At 34.8% G+C, this 20,051-nt stretch overlaps 1 protein-coding gene across 1 annotated transcript; it reads right to left on the bottom strand.

Annotated features, from left to right (window-relative positions):
* Nucleotides 1-7,522: 7,522 nt before the first annotated feature.
* On the bottom strand, nucleotides 7,523-19,176 carry LOC149784360 (uncharacterized). Its single transcript, XM_089932417.1, has 3 exons — nucleotides 18,881-19,176; nucleotides 12,135-12,831; nucleotides 7,523-9,261 (listed from the first exon to the last, which is right to left on the bottom strand). Exons 2-3 carry the CDS (start codon nucleotides 12,807-12,809, stop codon nucleotides 9,217-9,219), a joined length of 720 nt encoding a protein of 239 aa, XP_089788543.1. The 5' UTR covers nucleotides 12,810-12,831; nucleotides 18,881-19,176; the 3' UTR covers nucleotides 7,523-9,216.
* Between the last annotated feature and the right edge of the window lie 875 nt (nucleotides 19,177-20,051).

Genomic DNA, 20,051 nt, shown 5'->3' with positions numbered 1-20,051 from the left:
TCATTCATTGCACTTTCAGAAGCTGGTATTGTCTAGTCTGGCAAAATTCATTTTCCCTATTTTAATAGCTGCTATGGATAGTGTACTTTAGACTAATTCAGGCTGATTTTTTAGCACAAGGGAGCAATCATTTTAGTTAGCAGTGTGTTTAAATCATGTACAATTTCCAAAAGTACAATATCCAAAGAAATATCATCCCCATTACATTAATGTAGCATAGAGGTATGCCAACTTTCTCTCCATTGTGCATGTTTTAAATGCAAAAAACTTCACCTTACATACTTCACTCTTTCAAAAGTACATACTTACTGGTGAGCACCCCCACATACGAAATAAGGAACCAGACTAGCACAGGCAATGTTATGATGAAGTAGTTTCCCCATCTCTCGCAAGATTTCCATCGAGCTCAGTAAAATGTCGTCCTTATGTTTAACCTCAATGCTTGTTGCACTAGAAAGTGACCTCCAGATTAAAACGTTGTGCACTAAGAATCATAAGAATCATTAGCAAAGAAGTGAAAGAAGCAGAACACGAAAGTGTAACTGTGAATTTAACTTAAATGAAAAATGGAGAAAATAATTCCCTTGACTGGAATACAGTATTCATACATTAGGATTACCAGTGTGACTTACGATCGCATCATTGCACAGACTGTAAAAGTGAATAATCCTTTCATGACAGGGTTTAAGAATTTTTAAAAATCTGCCTTCATTTGCCACAAGATATCTGGAGAACACATTATAACCCAAGACATTCTTTCACAACAAAGAAATCAGTAAACTTGCCCAGAAAAATGTGTTTATTTGGATTACAAAGTCAGGGGGTCAGTGCAGATTTTGTTGGTTTTTAACTTTGCTGCAATAATATAGAGATCTTAAAGTTCAAGTGTAACTTATTAGAAAAAAGATGAATCATTAGCCTCCTTGATTTTTGGATAAATTTGTTCTAAGACGAAGTACAATGAAACCGATGATAGTACACATTTTATGACAGGCAGTAAATCAACTGCCATCTGGTTACAAAAAATTTATTAGGCTTTTTGTATTGGCTTGTATGTAATGTGTTGGTCTATAATATTCCTTCAAAAAGATTATAAAGAGACTGTTAAAAGTATGACTTTAAAAGAAAAATGAACTAATAAAACGATTCTTTGAATGGACAATGCATTTGTGTGTTAATTGTGCATGTTGGTTTATTTGTATGTTGAGACAGAAAGTATGCTGCACAAGTTGCATTATCCTATTTCAAGCTTAAAAAAATATGAGTCAGAGGAACATTTGTCAGTACATTTTTGACCCCCACATTTTTTATTTGACCCCCAGTTCTGACACCATTGGTTTTCTTTACCCTCAGTTTTACCCCCCTGGGGGATACACTGCTTCCCCTCTGTATAGGTACACCCTCCAATGGCTTCCCACTGTATAGGTACACCCTCCAGTAGCTTCCCCACTGTATAGGTACACCCTCCAGTGGCTTCCCACTGTATAGGTTTCCCCACTGTATAGGTACACACTCCAATGGCTTCTCCACTGTATAGGTACACCGTCCAATGGCTTCTCCACTGTATAGGTACACCCTCCAATGGCTTCCCAACTGTATAGGTACACACTCCAATGGCTTCTCCACTGTATAAGTATGCACTCCAATGGCTTCTCCATTGTATATGTATGCACTCCAATGGTTTCTCCACAGTATAGGTAAAAACTCCAGTGGCTTTTCCACTGTGTAGGTATGCCCTCTTCACTGTATAGGTATGTACTCCAGTGGCTTCTCCACTCTATAGGTACAAACTCCAATGGCTTTTCCACTGTGTAGGTATGCCCTCCAATGGCTTCTTCACTGTATAGGTACAAACTCCAATGGCTTCTCCACTGTATAGGTACACAATCCAATGGCTTATCCACTGTGTTGGGATGCCCTCCAATGGCTTCTTCACTGTATAGGTACAAACTCCAATCCCTTCTCCACTGTATAGGTAGGTACACCCTCCAGTGGCTTCTTCATGGTATAATGAATTAAAGAGTACTTCAGATGGATGGGGTGCTTATGTCCTGATGATTTTAGGATGTCCCGGGTTTGTCCACCCTTGTGGCAGTATTCCCTGACTAGCACAATCAACCTTTAGTAATCTCTCAACCTGGCCTTCACTTGCCAAGGTTGGAAGCAGCTACAAAACGAAAGTCATTTTATGTCATTCTGCAAAGTACTTTACACTATATGTGTACATCACACTGAGTAACCTTTACATACAGTTCCTTCATGCTCTGTTTTATACAAGTGCTCTCATTATATCACATCTACAATTACTTCTCATCTCCTAATACACTAAATGAAAAAACCTTACATTTTATAAATGCAAGACAATGAAAATGTGAAGTATTTACATTGCAGCTGATCTGTACAGATAGGTTACAACTTGAAAGCATAACATATTCAAAGTACTAACATAGCATAATTTAATATAAATGACAGTCAATATATTTGATAAACAATAGTCTGTAAGGTATACAAAATGACATGTGTAATAAATACCTAAGTAGTGATAATACAGTTGACTAGAATGAATTGTAATGAATAAAATAGAATCCTCAAAAACAATTCCTATTCTATATAAACAAGCAAAAAACTTTACCTCCCACATCAATAATTCCAGACTGTATACAGTTAAAACACTTTATCAGACATTATTCAGAACACTAAAAGAAATGAAAAAATTTCATTCCTTAATCTGGTCATATTAAGTGTCCAGGTTGTAACTCCTGGTCACAGTAAATGTGACTGCCCAAGTTTTACCTTGCATATCATCGCTTTATACAGACCCTTGGTTATATATCATGAAGTGCATGAGCTTCTCGTTTTGTGAGAACTATGAAAACTATTACACCACTGTCATGGTCCTATTGCTTACATGAGTTTGTATTCTACAGTCAGCTTTGGATAATTTGGTTTTACCACAGTCAACTTCCAGTAACTTTTGTTGACTTTCTAATCATTCAATTTAATCTTATTTAAAGCATAAATAAAATTTTTTAATAATTTAAGTCATTTTGTGGTAGATATGCAATAATACCTGTCTTAATCGACCAGATTCTCAAAGAAAAGATTGGTTGATTATATAGTATTTTGACCTGTAATGAGAGTCCACCTGTCTTGACAGACCAGACATTTGTGGCAGAAGGGGTAGTCTTTCAAGACAGGTCCTACTATAAGTGGACTTCTTATGAAAAATGAGCATATCTTAGCAGTGTCTTGGAGAATGTTGATAAAGTTTTTGAATTTACCAACTATTGTTATCTTAAGGTAGTGTAAATTGTTTGGTCCTAAGAGTAAAAAATCGGACAGTCTTAGAAACTCAGTTAACATACATGCCAACCATTACGCTTTTTCCCCCACTAAATTATGCCTAAACATATTCGGATTACACAATTTTGGCATGTCCCCTTCTCCAAAAAATTATTAATTTCTTTTCTTTTTTAAAAAAACTCCCATTAATCTTTCAGACCGTATTCTAGAAGAGACGGCTTCTATGTAACTACGACATAAGAGTATGCTTGTCTGTAGCCATGCTTGCACTTTCCTAACAGTATTATGTTCTATTTATAGCAGCTGCCCTATTTCCAAGAAACATGCTGGTCTTACTTTCAAACTTTTAACCTTGATTTCTATTTATAGCAGCTGTATGGCTTAGTTAGGAGAGAACAGACTGGTTTTCTAATTTTTAATCTATGGAGATTCTTTGTTCTAATTCATACCTGATACAGAACCAGTCTGTAGGTATTTAGCACTTAAAGTCAAATCAGATTTATTCAAGTAGATGCGTGTGTTAGATCAGAAATGTTTTTCAAATAATTTCACAGATGGATTAGAAAAGGACAAAAAAAACGATTTAAAGATGAATACATGAATTACATAATACAGCGTTCCATTCTAGGGCAGCTTCATGCCCACTGCAGGCTGTGTGGAAATGATTTTAATATTGGTCATGATGGTAAAACAAAGAAACCTTCAATTAGCTTGTTTTATAAACTCCAGTACTAAGCTAACTTGTAACCTCTTTTTTAAAGCAGAACTAATAAACGGAGAGGCGTTATGTACCGAGTTCTTAATAGAACACGTACTACCCCTAGCAGTAGAAGACTATATTGGTCCTTTGTTCAAACGAATGTTTCCTGATTCCATAATTGCAGAAAATATGCACGTGCAAAAACAAAATTGTCTAATATTGTTAGGTGTTTAACAGAAGATAATTTGCTTAAAATTGCAGAAGCCATGAAATTTGGGCCATTTAGTATTGCAACAGACGGGAGCAGTGATTATGATAAAAAAAAGTTGTACCTAGTTTGTTTAAGAGACTTTGACAAGGAAAAGGGCAAAGTTAGAGTGCTCTTCTTTCATTACCAGAATTAACAGTAACAGTAGAATATCGGTTCTTTACAATTCTAATGCTGACTTTGAGAGATTGTTCAGTATTGTTAACAAAAATAAAACCGAATTCAGATCCAGGCTTGGTAACCCAGCATTTGGTTCTCTGCTCTTGTGCAAAAGATTCATAGTCTCAGCTTGTACAAAGTGTTTTGAAATGCAGTATGAGAGACTGTTGCTTTTTAAAGCTCAAAGTGCTATATATGAAAATTTGAAGCAGTAGTTGATGTTAAAAGACAAGAAGGGCTAAATAAATCATTTCGTACATATGCTCATTGAACTTTATTATGTTATATGTGGATTACTCTTTTTCTGCTTGGATTACTCTTTTTATCGACTTGGATTAAACTTTTTCCTCACCAGGGGTTGGCATGTATGAGTTAACATCATTCTGTGTGTGTGCATGCATGTCTGTGTGTTTTATTTAACAATTCCAAAATTAACTTTGTTGCAATAGTAATTCAGTAAATTGATGTATTGCTGACAGACCAGTTGCAACTTAGGGACGTCTCAACTATATTAGACATGGCAACTATATTAGTCATGGCAACTTTCATAGCTTGCTCAGAATATCAATGTGAATGTTTGAAATTGAGTTGCCATAAAAACGGTTCAGTTTATTGAAATTAAATTTTGGTATATTTTCATTCATTCAGGGCTGTTCCAGTAAAAAATCTTTATTAAAAGCCAAGTTGATGAGAAATGATTGTAGCACAATTTACACAGAATTACACATCAGATGAATGTACTAATAATTCCTACAGAATTTATTTAAGTACATTATTAATAAATATCAGCAACACCAACATTAAAAACACACAATCAGTACGAAAGCTAGGTGTTACTCTGGACAGTACTCTCACATTGCACCAACATGTCATGAACATATGCAAGGCTGCATATCTTGAGCTGAGACGCATCAGTTCAATTCGCAAATATCTTTCAGCTGATGCCACTAGAACACTTGTGTGTTTATTAGTACTTTCAAGACTGGACTATTCTAACTCAATTCTGTCTGGTTCATCTCAATATCTGCTCCAGAAACTTCAAAACACAGCTGCTCAGATCATACGTAGAGTACCATGATCAGAGCACACCTTCCCGCTGCTCTGTACCCTACACTGGCTATCCATTCGATCCAGAATCAAACACAAAATTTGTTCTCTGTGCTACATTTCACTGTCAGACTCTAGTCCAACATACCTATCCGACCTCACCCATGTGTAAACACCAGCAAGATACTTACGCTTGTCAAAGTCATATGGACAGCGTTCTTTTGCATACCAGGGCTCAGCAATGTGGAATGAATTGCCCACTGAACTTAGACACAAAGACACAGTGATCACATTCAAGAGGGCTCTCAAAACTCACTTATTTCGACTGCAAGAACAAACTTAAAGACCTAATAATATTTCCTACCTTCAATATTCTCAGCATGTTTTTTTATATATAATGTTTTCTAATTTCATGGTGTTTGTTTTTGTAATCATATCATTATATGTTTTTTATCTTATAGGTGTTGTCTAATGTTGTAAAGCGCTTAGAGCTTCTAAAGATTAGGTGCTGTACAAAGTTCTCATTATTATTATTTATCTTTAAAAACAATGTTTGCTAACAGAACCTCTGATTGGTAACATTTATTTCAAAGAAACAACACAGTTTTAAGTTTTTTTGCTACTGTATGGTTTCTTAGTCATTATAAATCTTATAAAAGCATCCCATCTGCATCCAAAGAGTTCACCATGTTGCCTTATCTTCTTTTAATTTTATTTATTTGTATTTAGCAGTAGAAAACAATATCACAATGATCCTTTGTTTGTTTTACTTCTATTATCAGTGATATTCAACAAAGACAAATCTTACATAATGAATTCAGTCATAACAAGAGGTAAAATACAATAAATCAAATAAATCAACCAAAGATGATTCAAATATGACATGCACATTATAATAGCATTCAGCTTTTTTATTTTAATCATTACGATTAAATGGCCATATTTCAGTTGTTGAAAACCATGAGCACTGAGAAATTTTGGTAAACATTGCAAGTCTGGCCTGTGCATCGAACACTGGTTGGTATTTCACACCAGTCAAATACACCAGAGTCTTTACGGTAGTCCACCTTTGTAAAATCTCTAAATTACATCATGATTACATTATGATGTCACTGATATGACATTCTTGTCACTTTTACCAAGAAGTACCTTAGTACTGTGAATTCAGGAAGACGTGTAACAGGACTGTGACTCATTTCTCTTATTAAATAAAGAGAAAGTAAAAATTTGTAAATTAAATTTTGGGTGATTTTTTACCATTACAGTCTGACAAAATATCAACCACATGGGCATGCTGTGGGGGAAAACTGATGTGCTCATAATAATTGTGTCATACAGAAAAATATTCTCTCACCAACATATAGATTTATTTATGTACTTGATAAGAAGAATTGATGACATTCAAAATTTAAGAATTTTTTTAATTCACTTGGTCCTTCGTCAGTCATGCATCATCCAGTCATAATTGCTATTTTCATTTTCTTTTTAAAAACTGAATTTGACCAAATTTGACAGAAAACATCCTGGCATGCAGTTCATTAAATGTTTCAGAAATGCCAAAATTATCATCAAATATGGCTACCATTGCTAAAAATAGAAAAACCTTAATACTTCTCAAGAACTTCTCGGCAGAATTTGTCCACATTATGTAGAAGCATCCAGGCATAAAGCTTTATCAGACATGTTAAATTTATGCCAGTACACCATCAGATATGGTCATGGTGACTAAAATATAGAAAAGGCATTTGTACTGATATCCCAAACCCTTTGCACTGTCAAACATATAGGGAGCAACTATTGTTAATAGTGGTGCAACGATATACTGATATATTGTGTTTCACTGTTCTGGCAATACATATTGCAATATGACAAATTTTTCATGGTCTTGTTTTCATCATACAAATCGATGTATTCCTCACAATATGTCCAATTGAATTCAAGAGCCATATCTTCTTTTTCTCTTAGATCTTTGCTTACCATGATATTGCAAGAGAATATACAAGGTAATGCACAGTACCAGTATTCGGGCAAAGTTTTATTTGGGGGGGGGGGGGCAAGACCAGGGGATATTTTTTCAGTTAAAAAATAATTTATAAACTTCACTTTGCCTCACATGTTTATGTCATGTTCATAAGATACACTAAATGAACAGTACTCAATCCAGACTTCATAGAGTGAAGCATGAGGTTGACTTGTTTGGGAATGAATCCCTAATAATGTTGGATGAGAATCCTTTGAAACAGTGGAATGCTCAGTAGTACAAGTTCCTCTCCTTGCACAAGTAACCAGGAAAAGGCTATGCATTCCTGCAACTTCAGTGCCATTGAAGATAGTCTTTATTACAGCTGGGGACATTGTTTCTGCACAGAGAGCAGCTATGAGTTAGACACTATCAATATGTTAATTTTCCTCATGCAGTGAATTTTGTAATATCTTGTTAAAAAAATTAAATAAGATAGTTCAAATGTATTGAGACAGTTAAAACAATGCCCCTGTGAAGTTTACATTAAATCACAGACAAGAAATGACAGTGAGATTTTTATTTGCTGATAAATCTACTGCTTTCAGTTGTTTGTAAACTTGTTTCATTTTTATGTTAATTATTTATTCATTTTCACTGACATTGTGTTAGGGATGACAACCAGAGTATTATATGTCTGGGTGACCAGATTTATGCCATATGGGTATTGGATGAGTGACCTTGCTCTTTGAAACTTGTTCTACCTGTGCATACAGGTTATGCTGCTAGTGTAGTAGTTGTTATAATGTTTTTCTTGAATTATTTCAATTTAGTGAATGTATGTTTGTTTTCCTTAATGGTCCCAAACAATTGACAAGTTCTCTAACAAAAGGTCCTGTATATGTTTTGTTTTCTGTTTTTTTATTTCTGTTTTCTTTGCATGAATAGATATTAGTGTGTTCTTTGCCTTGATTGTAATATTACTGACCAACTTCTCTTGCATTGGCTCTTTTGCCTGGTGGGGGGAATCTCAAGCCCATTTGAACCTTTTGTTTCTTTATAATTTTATTATGTTTTATTTTAAGATTCATTCAGTGAAGTATGACAAACACACATGTAAATGTACAATTACATGTATCTTGAAAAGATGGGAACATTAGACAGTATGGCAAACATGTGTATGAACAATTACCTGTATCTTGAAAAGCAGGGAACATTGGACAGTATGGCAAACACGTGTATGAACAATTACCTGTATCTTGAAAAGCAGGGAACATTAGACAGTATGGCAAACACGTGTATGAACAATTACCTGTATCTTGAAAAGCAGGGAACATTAGACAGTATGGCAAACACGTGTATGAACAATTACCTGTATCTTGAAAAGCAGGGAACATTGGACAGTATGGCAAACACGTGTATGAACAATTACCTGTATCTTGAAAAGCAGGGAACATTGGACAGTATGGCAAACATGTGTGTGAACAGTTACCTGTATCTTGAAGAGCAGGGAACATTGGACAGTAATGACAAACATGTGTATAAACAATTACATGTATCTTGAAAAGCAGGGAACATTGGACAGTATGATAAACATGTGTATAAACAATTACATGTACCATGAAAAGCAGGGAACATTGGACAGTATGACAAATATGTGTATAAACAATTACATGTATCTTGAAATGCAGGTAACATTGGACAGTATGACAAACACCTGTATGTAAAATTACATGTATCTTGTAGAGCAGGGAACATGGACAGTGAACTGGACAGCACTTAGAAGTCCTGATACTGTTGTACCAAGAATGGAACTTGAGCCGGCTGAAAGAAGAGAAAAGATTACACAAATTAAATCATAAAATAATGGAAAATAACTATAATGAAAGTCTCTCTCTCCCTTTTGACACACACACACATATGTGTGTATGTGTATATATATTACTTTTTTCTTAGGAATTTTTGTGTTGTTTTTTTTTCACTAATGAATTCAACCTTATTATCCCATACATGTGGCCAATCCCCACTGCAAATAAAAAGAGTCCATGCTTTCTTTTTTTCATTTCAGTGTTCCTCAGAAAATGTCCTGGAAGCTTTCTTCATTTCAATGTTCCCTCAGAAAGTGTCCTGGAAACATCTTTCATTTGAATGTTCCCACAGAAAATGTCCTGGAAACATTTTTTCATTTCAATGTCTGAAATGTGTTCATAGAACATGAAATGACCCACCACACTGCCTCAGATGTATTCATAAAACATGAATGACTAACCAGTGTATGAAATGTGTTCATAAAACATGAATGACCCACCACATTGTCTGAAATGTGTTCATAAAACATGAATGACCAACCAGTGTATGAAATGTGTTCATAAATCATAAATGCTTCACCATACTGTCTGAAATGTGTTCACAAACATGAATGACCCACCACACTGAAATATGTTCATAAAATATGAATGACCCACCACTGTCTGAAATGTGTTCATAAAACATGAAAGGACCCTCCACACTGTTTCAAAATTTTTCATAAACATGAATGACCCACCACACTGTCTCAAATGTGTTCATAAACATGAATGACCCACCACACTGTCTGAAATGTGTTCATAAAACATGAACTGACACATTACACTGTCTCAAATGTGTTCATGAAATATGAATGACGCACCACACTGTCTCAAAATTGTTAATAAACATGAATGACCCAACACACTGTCTCAAATGTGTTCATAAAACATGAATAACCCACCACACTGAAATATGTTCATAAAATATGAATGACCCACCACTGTCTGAAATGTGTTCATTAAACATTAAATGACCCTCCACACGGTTTCAAAATTGTTCATAAACATGAATGACGCACCACACTGTCTGAAATGTGTTTATGAAATATGAATGGCCCACCAAACTGTCTCAAAATTGTTCATAAACATGAATTACCCACCACACTGTCTCAAATGTGTTCATAAAACATGACTGACCCATTACAATGTCTCAAATGTGTTCATAAAACATGAACTGAACTGTACATTGACTCAGATGTTTTCATGAAATATGAATGACCCACCACACTGTCTCAAAATTGTTCATAAACATGAATGATCCACCACACTGTCTCAAATGTGTTCATAAACATGAATGACCCACCACACTGTCTCAAATGTGTTCATAAAACATGAACTGACCCATTACACTGTCTCAGATGTGTTCATAAAACATGAACTGACCCATTACACTGTCTCAGATGTCTTCATAAAACATGAATGACCAACCAGTCTGAAATGTGTTTATAAATCATAAATGCTTTACCACACTGTCTGAAATGTGTTCACAAACATGAATGACCCACCACACTGAAATATGTTTATAAACATGAATGACCCACCACACTTCATAAGTATTTTAAAAAATAAGTTTCAAATCTAGAACGTCTTGGTTGGCAAGCATGACACAGAAAGACTAATTTGGATGTTTATATATAAGATCCTTTATATAATTTCCCAATATTTCCATATTTAAAGTGAATTTTTTTCTGACCATTTATTTCACAGAGTGGTTTGGTTTGTTATGTGTTTCTAGAAAGGCTATTGGTCACTTCTCTTCTTGAATGATGAATATGAGATGTGTACTGTTCGAAACAGTTCCACTCATGCTTGATTTATATATTAAGAAAAACGAAAAAGTATATAATTGAAGACCAAATGCTATGTATACATAACAACTATACTTAAAAATTGGAAAATAATGAAATTGGACTCACATAACTTGACTTTCTCGAGGTGATATATTCTTTTAAAGATTTTCCTAATCTTGACCTTTGTTAGTTTGGTGCTACATTATAGAATGATTATTATCACACCGCGTAGTGTCAGAATTGAAAAAAGAACTAATTTTAGAAAATGTACTAATTATCAGTTTTACTTTCAGAAAAATTAGTTGTTGTGGTTAATATTTTATGCCAAAGGGTTCCAATCTTTGAGTGTTCTGGAGGGGGTTGGGGTGGATAAATTTTGTATGAGGTAACCATATTCATGCTATTTTCTACTGGCTGTTTTTCTTTGATTACATTCTACAAAATTATTATTTCTTTGATTGTTTAACCATGGTAAAAACAAACCAAATATAAAAAACAACCAGCAACAAAGATATTTTATTCTCTTTTCCATTGTACGTTGCTTAACGGTTTCAAAGACAACTTATTCAATTTAAAGGCCATAGGTTATAGTCATAATTAGTTTTAACAGCCGATTCATAGCTTTTGGATCCCCCCCCCCAATTTCAACATGATAAGTGTTATATGATGGACAGTGATGTAATTCTTTCTGTAATTCTCAGTTTAAATCTAATTCAAATCAAGAACTAGTGGAAAATTGTACATTGCTCTAAGACCATGTCACTTGAATCATAATGTACACGCACGTCACTTTCTGAGCAAATATTAACTTTGCAATCTGTTATTTGAAAACCGAAATGTATTTGAAATGTGTTTACATTTAACGAGTGACAACCTCAGGAACATCAATATATCAACAAAAGTATCTAACGATCAGTTGTTGTATAGGCTTAGGATATGCGTATGGCTATAACTGCCTTACGCCGCCATATTCAATCACCAGGATCTGTCGTTCCAGTAGGTGGCACATAACTGGAAAGTGATGTTTCAACGTATCATATATCTTGTAAAGAAAACATACCTGATTTTGCATCCGTGGCAGAAAACCAATGTCTTGTGATGGTAAATGTACATGATACGGCAATCGGAACGGTGGAGGACGTGGAAATACGGCCATTGGATGATGCCATGGCAATTTGTTTTGCTCTCTCATAGCTTGATGGATTGGCAAATCATATGGAGTTCTCAAAATTGGTCGGCGGCTTTGCCAGTTGTCCTGAGGGTGCCTATACCACCCTCCTGCTGGTATGCCGGCAGGATATCCAGATGGGTATACGTGAATACGTCTCTGGTTATTAAGAGCCCTGGAGTCGTCCAATTTAAAGGGTAGGGGGCTATCTGTTGTCGATCTGGGACCTTCCGGATGCCTCACAGTCCCAACAGCCGAAATCGCTCTCCCTGTATCAGGTTTAGATTTATTCTGTTGCCGTCCTTTTAGGGTAGGTGCTGAAGAAACTCTAGGACTGTCTTGCTGTTTTATCAAAGACTTGTCGATTTTGTTTCCCCATGGTCCCTTCAGGAAATGGTCAAACGAATTTTGATCACACTTTATGTTTCCATGAGTCCCGAGTGAGTCCTTGTTTCCCTTTGGCAATTTGCCCCATCTAGGATTGTCCAAACAGCACACCCCCTCTGATTTCAGTCGAAAGTCTGGGCCGATCGGGCGGGAGTAACACTCAAATGTATTTTTGTCCATGTTCACATCGTCTCTCTAAAACCTTTTAATAAAAACCCGAATAAGTAAACAAATAACTGGGATTGTATTATAACGTGTGTGCAACATTTGTAAGAATAAAATGAAATGCATGTATTAAGTTTTGAAGAACTTACTGCATACACATAATGATTTGAGAAAAACTGGGATATGGGCGTTTTAACTTGACAAACTCGGACACAAATGCGGTCAACATTTCTGTGTATGAAACATTGAGCCATAAAGTGGGTTACATTGCTATTGTCAGCAACGGGATATTTGTTCCATTATGTGGCTACTGGGAACATGCATTAATCAACCCTAAGAAGAAGTTGTGGAATGAAGCTCGGTGATTATTTATTGGACAATCTCTCTCTCTCTCTCTCTCTCTCTCTCTCTGTAAATGACAACCGAATGCATAATCACGAACTTAATAGTATGTGTCATGGAGCGCTGTATTAATTTGGGCATTCGTTTTGTACTTCGTTCAGCGCAGATGTTCCGATTCACTATAGGGACTAATGTAAGTAGCATACGGGTTCTTTGTCCAAGGCCCAGCGTTAGTAAAATTAATGGTTAATAAAAAACCAATTTTAAATTGCTTACGCTTTTAAGTTATATTAACAACCGATTAACGTGGGAATTTGAGCATTATAAATTTTTTGGTTTTAAAATTATAAAAGCATACCATTAATAGGCGTTCTAATCCTCCATGAACAGCCACTAACCTTTTAAACTACCAATTATGAAAAACATTATGTCAAACAAAAATGAACCCCCAAAATTTAATTAATGTTTTAGACAACCATAATTGCAATTATCAGCATAAAAGCTCGCTCGTAAAAATATATATTAAATATACTCAGAATTAAATAAAAGTATTTACAAGCAATAGTAATGCTGAACCATGTAGGCTTCATAATTAATTCCTGATATAAAATATTAATTAACAGAAATCTTAAAAAATTATGACACTTAAGATTTAAGAAATCAACGATCTGTTTTCAATATCCATGTCTTGCAAGCCAGTGTAAGCTACGATTAACCGTCTTATTGCAAAATCGGTTAAAGCCATGAAAGCTTACTACGCTGAAAAAGATTAGCTCACATACAAACCGTTAAGCATTTTTGATAACTTTATAAGATGTAATAGTTGTCACTCTTTTAACAGATGAATCGTAGTGTAACATGATATTACGGCAGAGTTAGCTTGTCCAGACATTGTGGATGCGGAATATTTTATTTCGCATTTTATAGATCAAAGTAAACAAGTTTGTGTAACTATTTATAAATTAAATTCCTACTTTTAAATGCAAATTTATTCTCTGATTGTGTAGTATGTTACCAGTCGAACAAACACTGCATTCAGTTCGAATGATAATCATGTATATTGCCTGAATGTGTTGTACATTTACAAGTCGAACAAGCATTCAATTCGAATGATAATCATGTATATTGCGCGAATGTGTTGTACATTTACAAGTCGAACAAGCATTCAATTCGAATGATAATCATGTATATTGCGCGAATGTGTTGTACATTTACAAGTCGAACAAGCATTCATCTCGAATATTAATCATGCATATTGCCTGAATGTGTTGTACATTTACAAGTCGAACAAGCATTCAATTCGAATAATAATCATGCATATTGCCAGAACAGAATGTGCTGTACATTTAATAATCTAACAAGCATTTAATTCGAATAATAATCACTTATCTTGCCTGCATGTGTAATACATTTACCAGTCGAACTAGCATTCAATTTGAACGATAATCATGGATATTGCCTAAATGTCTAATACATTTACCAGTGCATCAAACATTCAGTTAGAATAATAATCATGTATATTGCCAGAATGAGTTGTACATTTAGCAGTCGAACAAGCATTCAATTCGAATAATAATCATATAGATGTAACACGAACAAACATTCAATTCAAATTATAATAATGTGGCTATCAGACAATTTAATTATTTATAAACGAAGCTTGGACATTCCTCCTTATCGTGATCAAGATACACTGAAAAAATTAATGAGGGAAACGATGATGTAATTAATAAAGATATTCAAGATTGGGGATTTTGGTCTAGCAAAATTATATATATATATATATATATATATATATATATATATATATATATATATATATATATATATATATATATATATATATATAAGAATAATTTCGATCCAAATTAATTTATTGGTTAGACGTACTTACGTACTTCTTTCTGCAAGACAGATACGGATTCACATGTGAAAATATTTCATGGTTAAATAAAAACATTCGATAATATGCGGTTTGTATGCTAGGTGGTGAAGTTCGAAAATAAATACATGTTGCACAGTATGTTTCAACTGTTTCAAAGTCGTCAAAAAGGTTATTTGAGAAATTAATTTTACCTATTGCAGGTTATACTCGGATGAAAACATGATTCAGTTTCAGTACTATGCTTCTTATTCCAATGCTAAACTATTATGCTGTTGGATGTGAGTGTACGCTTTTGGAAATTAATAGAATTGTTGGTCACAACAGTAACTTAAAAAATCATCTAATATATTTACAATAGGATTGAACGCAACTATAAATATTGTTGTTTAAAAATGATAAGACTACAGCGGCTCATAAAAAATCAGTAACAGTTCATCAAAACACGGACAATGAAATAAAAGGAGAGAACGTGGATATGAGCTATGTCGACAAGAAGGACACACGTTGTAATAGTCTTGAGATTGTATATAAGTTTGAAAGAGAAATCTCTTGAAGTAAACAATTATTTTCTATTAGTGTTGATGGCTGCAGAAGCTGATATAATTTACATTTTAGAAATTCTTAACTCTTCTTCGATCATTGCAAACACCTCTGACAAAAACAGCAAACAACATATCAATTACTGATGCCAGAACAGGTCGAATAATATGACCAGCTAAGAAAGAAGCAATTTTTTTTTCTTCTTCTGAAGTAAGCTTACTGTACTTAAAAGCAATTAAAATTCAGGTGCACTTTATTTCTGGAAGAGGCCTATTGATTTTGAGTTCATAGTGTCACAAATCACGACCATTTGACTAAAATCAAAATTAATTTCATTGAACTTTTGTTGTGGAGCAAGTTCCATGACCAATCGTGTAGGACGACTTTCCCTTAGGATCAAAAAGAGATGTATAGATCCTGGGGTCGAATAGATCGTGTAGGACGACAAGCCTTTAGGATCAGAAAGACATGTATAGATTCTAGGGTCGAAGAGATCGTGTAGGACGACTAGCCCTTAGGATCAGAAAGACATGCATATATTCTGGGGTCGAAGATCGTGTAGGAAGACTAGCCCATAGGATCAGAAAGGCATGTATAGATTCTGGGGTCGAAGATATCGTGTAGGACGACTAGCCCTTAGGATCAGAAAGACATGCATAGATTCTAGGGTCGAAGAGATCGTGTAGGACGACTAGCACTTAGGATCAGAAAGACATGTATAGATTCAGGGGTCGAAGAGATCGTGTAGGACGCCTAGCCCTTAGGATCAGAAAGAAATGTATAGATTCTGGAGTCGAAGAGATCGTGTAGGAAGACTAGCCCTTAGGATCAGAAAGAAATGTATAGATTCTGGGGTCGAAGATATCGTGTTGGACGACTAGCCCTTAGAATCAGAAAGACATGTATAGATTCTGGGGTCGAAGAGTCAGAAGTCACAGTCAAGAAAATAATGTTTTAAGCTGCAGTTAGTTCAAGGCTGTATACCACGACCAAACGTCGATGGAACTGAGGCTCGTTGGTCAATAATCTACAAGGTGAACCATATCATTCTAGTGGCTATATAGTGAACTATTAAACCTCGGCAGCCTTATAATGTACCGTTCACAGTACTCTTGTAATGGTGGTTGGCTCCAGTGTTGTGATCAACTGTATATCGTCCATGTTCTATTTCTTTTTAACTACACACTATTTCAGTTTCACCACTACTGTTATAACGTCATTTAATCGTACCTATACTACATAGTACATATACTTTTGTCGTTCATATTTTCTGTGTCTAAAATCTGTTCAACATTACACAAGACATTGTTTTTATCATTAAGGTACAACTTATCGTAAAATATCATATAAATGTTTCCTCTCTTTATATTTCTATATTTAGACAAGAGTATCATATAGTATCAACTTTCTCACATTAAAATACTTCTCTATCAAATTAGGCAGGTACCGCTTTGGGTACATATATTTATATTAAACTATTCTAATCGTTTCACCTATTTTACATGAATCAGTTTTCATGTAACCCAAAAAGATAATCCAGGCTTACATATATTATTTTCTTTCGTTGATTAGGGTCATGTATATGGAACCCTGACAACTGTCATCATATCCTTTCGTTGATTAGGGTCATGTATATGGAACCCTGACAACTGTCATCATATCCTTTCGTTGATTAGGGTCATGTATATGGAACCCTGACAACTGTCATCATATCCTTCCGTTAGTAAAATACTACCACATTCTAATTTTTAAAGTTTGACTAAACCTTCCTTTTACAGATGCTATCTTATTAGAGTACACAGGAAAATCAAGTTCTCTTTTTCAAGTAGCTCATAACCTTTGAGTTATTACAGTCCTTTACTACCTTACGTTCTATCTTTTCTGGTTTTCGTGCTTTAAATACAAGTGCTTCATATATATCGATACCTCCTGCTAAATTCTGTTAGGAACAGGTAAAGAAAGATTGTCAGCAACAACTCTGTGGTCAATCCTCGAACGTATTCCGATAGCTTAATTCGGCTATTCATTAAATAATGATTGCCCGAGAAGTTGCGAAATGCATCTTATTTTTTTTCATTCGTAAGTTCTCGGTAAATATTAAATTAATCTAATGGTAGAAATAGCCGAGGTAGCCCTAATATACTCTTTGCTGAGAATTTGTTGGGAACAAAATTTATGATTCTTCTGTACATATTTTTGTCTTGCGGAAATACTGTGTGTGTGTGTGTGAAGCCGATTCATGTCGGTCAAGCACTTGGCTCTGAGACCTCAAAACTAAATAATAACCAGGGTTCCTCTTATGAATACTGAAAATAATCTAGGAGGAATGTTATTTGAAAGGATTTCCGAAAACGTGCGCACTTGATAGTTTGTAAAAAAAGATGGATTTACTCTCCAAATTTTATCAACACCAACAAGAATGATCTGAATTGGCTATTTTGATATGACCAGAAAGAAAGAAAAAATCCCGTTTAAAAAATTATCTTTTTTTGTTAACACCAAAAAACACATTCTGATCAAGTAATAAAAACATTCCGCTAAGTGCAAAATTATGTTATATTATACCATTTATTCGGCTAAATTATACAATATTACCGGGATGATAAAATAAAAAAATTGTATCAAAGAACATAGTCGTCAATGGATTGATTGATTATACGGTTTTCGAATGGCAGAGTACTTGCTCAGAGCAGCAAAATAATATGTCGTTCTGACGATCAAAATTTCAAGCGATTTATGTCAATGCTCAGAGTGTACAAATTTAGCATATTTGACAATATTCTCGTAGTAGCGTTTTACAGTGTAACACTAATGAGCGAATATCCATTAAAGAAAACATGCTCCCAGCACTTAGATAAGGGATTCTGGAAACTGCTACGAGACCCATCAGAGAGAATGCTAAAATCGACGATACATTTGTGTGTTTGCATTATTAAATCTTGCCTCGGAAACGTTCACGCCATGCAGTCATTACTGAAATGATCCAGAGGGCCTAATTTGTTGGAGGTGAGCAGACACATGATATTGCCCCAGAGGGCCTAATTTGTTGGAGGTGAGCAGACACACGATATTGCCACAATCGATAACTAATAGTATGATCGCCAATGCTAAATTTACTTTGAGCAACTGTGTTGACACGCCAAATGTGATTATTTAATGTGCGCTCTTGTAGCCAAAATCAGTATTAAAAAATAAAATAAAATGAAAGCAAACTAAAACAAACAAGTAAACAAATTTTACCAACAGTATTCACACACACACACACACACACACACACACATGAATAAATGAATACGGAGAAAATGTCTCTGTTACTTACCCATTAGAGCAATTGCTGATAAAGATTCTTTTATCCTAAATTCGTACGAACCATATTCTGTCCATCCTGGTTTCCCTGTCACCATTGTTTTAATACACATGTATGTATGTATGGAGCTAGACAAGTCATGGAGACATGGAGATAACATGTACACTTCAGGGGCTATTTTCCACATACATACATTCAGAGACATTATGAGATCCAATAATGCAATCCGCCTTTTCAGACATATTTCTTTACAGTTATATTTAGACTTAATGGAGCGAAAATCGATACCTGAGTGCTTTGTTGATGCCTGCTTATTCTGAAAGTAAATATCCGCAGTGTGAATTGAGTGAATTATTCGATCAACACAATAAAGTATACATACTAGTAGACATCGGGTGTTAAGGAGATAAAAACACGGGGACCCATACTGTGCGAATGTGGTGGTTTTCATGCATGTTTATTCGTTCGCAGCGTTCATGGACAAATTGTTGAAGATTTCTTAAAATGTTTATCTAGAAATTAATTAATTTACTATTAACTACTACGTACATGGATGCCCCCCCCCCCATTTCGTTTCTAAACGTTTTTTTGGCTATATCTGTAAAATTCAATAGCTGTCCATTACAAGTTTACCCCCACCCCCCGGCCAGCGCAGTGATTTTTCTCAGACCGTTGTACAAACACAGGTTACAATATGTGAGCACGCTTTGTTCAGTATATAAATTTATTTTATGCTCATTTTTTTCTTCGTTAACATTACATTGCCAGAATAGTGCTGTATTTTACGATACCGAGCACCTTGATATTGCACGCACGTATTTGACACTTGTGCCTAAATTTATTATAGTGTATTAATAACTACTTTGTAAGCAAACCATGTACACTCATGTAGTAGAAGCGTTAGATGTTGGTTGACTAGATTTATTTGTGAATGAACTCAAGAAGCTGTTCCGTCCATTTGAAAGTAGAGATGATTAAGTTAACAATGTGGACGAGTCCACTGAGTCAGAATTTGAAACTTTCAAACAAGCAAAATAATGAACGCGATATTAGAAATGTCAACAAGAAACGAGAGAGACGCAGTAACTGAAAATACTGTTCTGATCATTTAAACAGTTATTCAGGAGAATATTCATATCTTATTCCAAATATAATGGTTAAGAGAATGATGAGTGATATCTAG

The sequence above is a fragment of the Sinohyriopsis cumingii genome, chromosome 14, assembly GCF_028554795.1.
Source record: "Sinohyriopsis cumingii isolate HCF-2022 chromosome 14, ASM2855479v2, whole genome shotgun sequence".
NCBI classification, from domain to species: Eukaryota; Metazoa; Mollusca; class Bivalvia; order Unionida; family Unionidae; genus Sinohyriopsis; species Sinohyriopsis cumingii.
Note: the sequence above shows the minus strand (reverse complement) of the source record. Positions and strands in the feature narration are given on the sequence as shown.